Source organism: Eurypyga helias, unplaced genomic scaffold (assembly GCF_000690775.1).
Source record: "Eurypyga helias isolate BGI_N326 unplaced genomic scaffold, ASM69077v1 scaffold46194, whole genome shotgun sequence".
Taxonomy (NCBI): domain Eukaryota; kingdom Metazoa; phylum Chordata; class Aves; order Eurypygiformes; family Eurypygidae; genus Eurypyga; species Eurypyga helias.
In genome coordinates, this window is record NW_010245224.1 from 392 (window position 1) to 8,077 (window position 7,686).

General features: G+C 49.2%; 1 protein-coding gene across 1 annotated transcript in view; it reads left to right on the plus strand.

Moving 5' to 3' along the window:
* LRRC47 (leucine rich repeat containing 47) overlaps nucleotides 1–4,272 on the plus strand; it is a gene marked incomplete at its 5' end in the record, with an annotated part of 4,659 nt that extends 387 nt beyond the window's left edge. The window contains 6 exons of the mRNA XM_010149991.1: nucleotides 3–207; nucleotides 661–777; nucleotides 1,341–1,456; nucleotides 2,272–2,374; nucleotides 2,753–2,842; nucleotides 4,033–4,272. Coding sequence (XP_010148293.1) covers nucleotides 3–207; nucleotides 661–777; nucleotides 1,341–1,456; nucleotides 2,272–2,374; nucleotides 2,753–2,842; nucleotides 4,033–4,272 — 871 coding nt within the window. The remainder of the gene's footprint in view (nucleotides 1–2; nucleotides 208–660; nucleotides 778–1,340; nucleotides 1,457–2,271; nucleotides 2,375–2,752; nucleotides 2,843–4,032) is intronic.
* Between the last annotated feature and the right edge of the window lie 3,414 nt (nucleotides 4,273–7,686).

Here is a 7,686-nt window from a genome sequence, read left to right on the forward strand (position 1 = left end):
AGGGATGGTGGGGATGGGGAGCAGGACGAGCTGGAGGAGGCCAGCAAGCTGCTGGTGAAGGTTCTGCACGTCTCCGAAAACCCAGCACCCTTGGTGGTGAAAGCAAGCCCAGGTGTCAGGGATGTTCGCCCCTTCATTGTGTGCTGCGTGCTGAAGGGAGTCGACTTAAAGCCGGGAAACGCTCTGAAGAGGTTCCTGTCTGCGCAGGTAACTGCTGCGGTCTCGTGTCTGCGGTGGGAACGTTGCTGGCAGAGCGGGAAGTGAACTGTTGTGGGCTCCTTCCAGCAGTCGAGTCTCTGAAACATGGGAATGGTGGGACGAGGCCTCTCTGGCTCAGTCCCTGCCAGCAAACTGGTTTTCCCAAAGAACCCAATGGGAGCTTGGATACTACCGTGAGAAGGTGAGAAACGCACGTGCGTTTGCATTGCCTCTAGTAACAGCTTTTGGAACCTGTTGAGAAGCCTGCCACGTGCTTCGCTCTCTTTACCTTTGCCTTGTGAGCCAGATAGAACCGTTTCACGGGTGAAGGGGCTCCGTTTAATGGAGCAGGGTTACGTGACGAGCTGTATGGGCATCAGACACCGCGGGATGCTGAACCCCAGGAGGAATAAGTCACGTTGATGTTTGTGATATGTGTTGATGGCGTTCTTTATGTTTTAGACTAAGCTGCACGAAGACATCTGTGAAAAGCGGACAGCAGCCACAATTGCCACCCACGACTTGCACTTGATCAAAGGTCCTCTGACATACGATGTTCAGCCTCCTGACGAACTGAAGGTAGGGCCAGTGGCACCGCTGGGCCTTCCCACTTCATTTTCCTTTTGTTTCCTGGAACTGGATAGAATGGGAAGAATTTTTTTCTTAACCCCGTGGGTCCTAGAAAACTAATTCCAGGAACTTTCATTGGGAAGCTGTACCAGGTTTCTTGCCATTCTCCTGTAACAAAGCCTGCAGGGGAAGCTTGTGGTATGTTTTGTGACAAGCTCTTAGGCTGTGCTTGTAACTTCAGTCCAGAATATAAAAACAATACTTCAACATCCTGATTTATTTAGTATTCACGTGTGTCCGTTAGTATCCTGCCTCCAGAACCTGGAGGCCTGAACACTTGGAACACTCTGACTCTTTGGGGCTGACCCAGAGGCTTTGTTGCATTCTGCTCTCTCGGCGCCTTGTGTTTGTAACAGTTCTGTGCACATGGCCTGATCCTGAGGAATAAATCCTTAGTTTTCCTGCTGGCTTACGGACCCTTTCACTCAGGACTTTTGTTACCAGACAGCAGTGACAGTGAAGGAACTGCTAAGAAAACTGTTTTCAAATGTTTGGTTTCTTGTGTGGTGTAGATCACGCCCCTGGGCCGGAAGGAGGTCAAGGCAAAGGATCTTCTCCGTCAGCTGCAGCTGGAAGCTGAGGAGCAGAGGAAACAGAAGAAGCGTCAGAACGTTTCCGGGTTGCACAAGTCAGTATAAGCAATCTCTTGTTGTTTCTTCAGGTGAATTTTGATAACTCGGGCTGGCAGGGAAAAACAGCACTGAAGACCATGTGCTCGAACGGGTTACGAAGCATGTTCTGTAGTGGTGATGGGGCTCACAGACCCGGCACGAGCTTTGAGGGGCTGAGATGAGAACACTGAGCTGAATTTATACCTAAAGGGTAACCTGGAGTGGAGTGAGAATGATGAACACATCTCTAGCTGCATCAAGAGTGAATTCTTGTCACGGGAATTGTTCTCAGAGGTGACAAATACATTTAGAACAGCAAACAGAAAGGAAAGGAAGGAGGGATGACGTGTGTGTCGTGCATTCAATAAACTAAGCAAGTCAGAGGTGCGGCAAACGTGCCTATAAGAGCTGTCAAGTGTGGCACTGCGCTGTTGACTGCTCGTGCAGAGCTCGCTGCCCGTATCCATCACTCGTGCAGCTGGGGAAATCTGCCGAGTACGTGAGGGAAAATTAAGTGTGCTGTCTGCAAGAATCCGATGGGGACTGACATTCCTGTTTGAGCACTGGGATCTCTGACAGCACTAGAAGCATGTGTAGCTACTCTGACAGCGTGGGTATTAGAATGGGAGTTACTCTACAGTTCTAGCCCATCACCTCCTGCTTTCCTCAGCTGTGTCGCCATATATTTTGCTGAATTTTAGTGCTCTGACTTCTGGTATTGCTAGGTGATAGACCAGGAACACACTGATTCGCTTTTCTCACCATTTCCTGCCCTTGTGTCCAGCTGCTGTTTCAGTTGCTCACTCTTCCACTGCTTTGTTTTTCTGGGCAGGTATCTCCAGTTACTGGATGGCAAAGATAACTACCCCTGCCTGCTGGATGCTGAAGGCAGCGTGATTTCTTTCCCACCGATAACCAACAGTGAGAAAACAAAGGTACTCTCTGGTAGTGGAAATGCGTTAATCAGTGTTTATTCTTACTTATTTCAGTCCAGCATCAAAGATGCACACGGTTCTGTGAAACTTGTGATTGCGTCCAAGTACAAATCTTCAAAGCCTGGATCCTCTCTGCTAGATTGAGATGGATCTCGGAGTTATATTTTACCGCTGTGAATCTGGAAAGCTCTGTCCCTAAGGCACTAGCCTTTGCACAAATGGCTTTGTTGGCTGCTGAGAGTGTGGGTTTGCACTTGTCCTTTGCCTCCGGTTGAATGGCACGAAAGCCTTCCATTCAGTTCGTCTTGCAGTGTGGCTGAGGCCTGTGGATGAGCACGCTCCAGTTCCTAACCTGCTTTACCTGTGAAACTCTTGCAGATCAGGAAAGACACCCGTGATCTATTTCTGGAAGTGACAAGCGATACCAGTTTACAGATCTGCAAGGATGTCATGGACACACTAATTCTGGTAAGAAGTTCAGTAAAATCATGGAATGGTTTGGGGTGGAAGGGACCTTAAAGATCATCCAGTTTCAACCCCCCTGCCATGGGCAGGGACACCTTCCACTAGACCAGGTTACTCCAAGCCTCATCCAGCCTGGCCTTGGACACTTCCAGGGACGGGGCATCCACAGGTTACCTAGGCAACCTGTCCCAGTGCCTCCCCACCCTCTCCAGGAACAATTTCTTCGTGATGTCCAATCTCAATCCACCCTCTTCCAAATTAAACCTGTTACCCCTTGTCCTGTCACTCCCTGCCCTTGTAAAAATAACCCTGTGTGTTCTGGTTGTGATTTTTAACAAAATGTTTAATTGCCCACGCATATCAAGAAAAATACAGAGATTTTAGTATTATTTACTGTTACTATAATGATTCCCTGTCCTTTACTCCTCCATTCTTGCTGCACCACAACAGGTTGTTACATTCTTACAGCCTGAGTAACCAGCAGACCTCAAAACACACAAGAGTGAACAGTGTTGTGTTACCACAGCTGGAAGTTTATGGTTTGACTTGCAATACCTTCCCCTTGTGAGTGATCTTAGGGCTGCCAAGGGATTCTTGTCGGGAGGTTTCTCACCTCCGCATGCCCGACAGCTCGCTGGCTCCTATCCTTAGTACGGAGTTCTCTTTCAGACGCTGTGTTAGCAGCAGGGCAGCCTCGTTAAATGCCATTCAACGTGCTTGCTTTTAATTAAAGCTGAATAGGGTGATGGAGAGAGTAGGAATAGTATTCCATTAAATATTTTTGCAAGATAAGCATGTTTTTCTTGCCCAGTTAACATAAACTTTCCAGCGTGGGTGTGGGCTGATCTGAGTTGACACAAGGTGGTAACAGAGACGGTTTCAAACGGACCAAAAGCGAATGCGTCTGCGCTGATCCTGCAGCAGGCTCTCGCTCCTTATAACCCAGTCCTTCAACAAAGCCCGTGTTCTCTCTTAAACATGAAAAGTTCAGCTATTCAGCGGAGTGGGACCTCCCAGAGAGCACAGCGGTGATAACTTCAAGAGCCCTGTCGCTTTCCTGAAAGATTCTAACCCAGCGAAACGTGTTTTCATGCTGCTGTTCCTTGGCCGCATCCACACCCTGGAAGCAGCTTGGAGTTGTTGAGGGCTTAGCCCCAGGATTAATCTTGTTTTCTGTATTTTGCCTTTAACAGAAAATTGCAGAACTGAACAGATTTACCTTGGAAAACAAGGAAGGCTCGGGCTCAGATAACGAATCCGATGCTCTTTGCGGACCAGCGAATTTGAACCCCAGCCAAAACGTACAGCCGGTGAATTTTCCGTTGGTAGTGGAGCAGGTTCGAGTGGTGGACACAGATGGAAACTTGAAAGTGCTTTATCCTTCAAAAACTGATCTAGCCACGGTGTCCTCTCTTCTGACTGTAACACGTTAGCAGCGATCACAGCTAAGAAAATAATTCCGTATTGTTGTCTTTTTTATTTTCCATGTTCAACAGCGTGACTTGGACACGGTGAGGTGGCTTGTTGTTTTTTTTTTAAGGGAAAGGTGCAGTGCACCCCGCCTGCCTTTACATAAAAACTTCTCCGTTTGATCGGGCAACAGCACGGAGTCGTGCGTTCCTTCGGCCTTAACAGAACGTCATCAGGATGCTGGCAGGGCAGAGGTAACAGCATCCTCAAGTGCAGCCTTGAAGGCAGAGGAGGTCTGGCAAGACAGAATGTGTCAGTTTGTAGAGAAGCGTTTATAAAACAAGCACAGCCCTGTTTTTCTGCGAGATTGCCCTTTTTTCCCAATTTGTTTCAGCTCAATTACTATTTTGTCAGCTAAAAGGAGAAATCCAGTGGGTGAGAACATGGAAACGAAGTCACGTACTGAAGGCAGAACACAAAGCTACTTCGCTCCCATCTCATTCCACGTGATTTTATTTTTATATCTGCAGTAACCGAAAATTTAATTGCTGTCAGACCTTGAGGAAGGAGTTTTTCAAGTGATGGTTTCTGTGTTCTTCCGTTTTTTAAGTGAAGTCAGGGGAATTGACTGCAGGGTTTTGCATGTCCCGGTGTATTTTAGAGCCGTCCTTTGTGGAAATGCCCGCTGTAGTGACCTTGTGTACCCGTTGAGTTACTGTTGACGGAGCGCTGAATTTGTTCTTGCTCGTGAAGTTTGGTTCCATACAGGGGGCTGACGCTGCCTTCCATCGCCCCAGAACAGAAGCATGCTTCCCAGAGTGACCCTCTGGAGCTTTCGGTCACGCTCCCACATGAAGAGTGTCGGGGACACCTTCCAAATTACAGGTAGTTCAAGTGGTTCTAATCTTTGCAGTCTGCATGTGACTTACACCCAGGGTACTACCTGTACGAATGCAAACCTCTCCATGAGCTAGGGGAAACCTACAGATCAGCTTTTCCGTCCGTTAAAAATGCCACAGAGGTCTAACTGAACTTGTAGCTACCGTGTCAAATACGTCCACGTGGTGGGACGGAAAAATAAAACGGTTCTTGCAGTCACGTTGCTGTCGCTTGTTCTGGCGTGGGTGAATTTTCCAGTCGTGTAACTGCACAGACCTGCCCGAGGCGCTACCTTGTGGGACTCTTTCTCCTTCCCTTAGCGCTGGTGGGCGACGAAGCAGACGTGTCAATGCTGTGGAGTGATGGAACCTTGACGCCTTTCTGTTTCAGCATCTGAGAGAACTCCATCCGTTCGTTAATTATTTTCTAAAAATTAGGGGTGGGAAAGCATTAGGCAGAGAGCAGCACAGCAAAGTGTTCCCTTGTCTCATCGCTCCCTTGCCGGCTGCTCGAAGCAGAGTCCCAAAGAGGCACGTACCTGCATGGCCTCCAGCACCTCCTCATCCGTGACCTCGGCCTGGGGCGGCTTGCTGCCTGCCGTGCTGAACGCAGCCTGAATTATTTTGCTCCGAAATCTTTCAAACTTTGGATAAAAGAGGAAAGAAGTCGGTGTGTTTAGTCATTGACGTTTGCATGGATTTAGAGATTACACATCAGGCTTGAACAAAGTACTAGTGAGTGATGAAATGGAAAGACCTTTTATGTGAAATTAGGGGCAGTTTGACCAGGCTTCACTGCAGGGACCGTGATTATGATGTGTTTCTGGGCAGACTGAGTCCCCTACCCCCAAACACTGGGCTCTGTGTGTGGTACAGCAGCCTTGAGCCCCACCCCAGACCTATGAAAATGGGCTTTAAGGGGGTACCTGTTGTTCTGTGTCTGGAAGGCTATTAGAAATCTGGCAATGTAACTGAATTGGAGTTTCTCAAGAGCTTCTGGTATTTAAGGCCTGTTTGCTTTCACAGTGACATAAGAACTGCATGCTAAAAAGCTGGGAAGCAAATGGGCTGTTTCCTGCTCCTCTGGCCCTGTGGCTCCAAAGGGAAGCCGGGCTGTGAGAGCAAAGGACTGCAGTGCGCTGGTGCTTCTGCCCAAGAAGGTCTCTAGGCTGTCAGACTCTCTGGGATGGTTGGAGTGTCTCCGAAAGGGACTCAGCTCCGCTTACCCTGCTGGTGATGCATTCGAGTGCCACTCTGGTTTGCAGCTCCCTGTGCTGCAGCATCTCAGCTTGGCTCTGCATCGCCTCCTGGGCCTGCTGCTGCTTGTGGATGTGGTACCGGCTGGTCAGAACCTCTGCCTGTAGCCGGCTGACTGTCCCCTGTAACTCGCTGATCAGCTTGTTCTGCTCAGCCAGTTGGGATTCTTGCTCTGTAACAACCTGAGGAGACATGGAAATCAAACCATGGGTGTGAGGAAGAAAGAGAGCCGGCTCGGCTGCTTCTTCCCCGTGTCTGGTTCAAACGCTTCTTGAATATCCTGGGCAAAGTCTATGGACTAACAACCCTGCCAGTACTGGTAACTTGGTGTTTTTTCTAAAACTATTGGATCGAGCAGGTTTTAGTTTTCAGTTTTTTATGTGGCCAACTTCCCCCAGCGTAAAACAAGCCCAGCTAAGCAGCTAGTACAAGATTTTTATCTCTTGGCTTTAGACCGTATTTACCTGCCGAAGGCTGCAGTTCTCCTTCTCTATTGTCACCGTCATGTCTTCATGTTTCTGTTCGTCCCTCAGACTGCAAAACTTAAAGAGAAAACACTTTACACTTCAGTGCTGTAATTCACGGTGCACGGTGTAGGAGAAAGGGAACTGTTGCCTAAAGCCCGCATTCCCCGCTGCCTGCTCTCCTAACGACGAGGACCACCGTCCTCTCGGGGCAGTACCTTGGTAGACATGGCTTGTAGCTGATTTTCTCGCTCTCTGAGCTTCTTTTGGAGCGTTTCCTTTTCAGATTCGGTTTTCCGAAGTTGGGATTCTTGGATCTCCAGTTGTCTTTGCAAGGAAGAGATGGCACCTGTAAGGTTGGAGTGCTACTGTCAGCAAACCCAATCCCTGCCAGAAGCTTCGCGGCCCCTTTTCCAGGTAAGGATCAGCAGAGCTGATGTATACCCCCCGAGTATGTCCCGTGAGTGAGGTTAGTGCTCCAGCCGCTGGTTAGTAACGCGTTGTGGGGTACTGTGCTGTGATATATCTCAAACTGACTTCACTGCGTGAGGAGTAGCAGAGCTGGCAATGCAGGTGGGTGCCCCAGGATACTGCCCGGGGCTTCCTCAGGCTTCTGAGAGGGCAGGAAAGTGGTTTCCAAACAAGTTTCAGCCCCGCTGAGCAGCAGTCGAAGGCAGGTTTTGCCCTCCTGAGATCCCAACCCGGTTCTTTCTCTAGGCGAGGAGCGGAATGGCAAGGCACGGCCTCCCCGTGGTACCTGTGGCCATGTTGTAGTCGTCCTTTGCTTTTTGCAGCTCCTCACGGAGCTCCCGGTCGCCTTCCTGGATTTCGGGGAGCC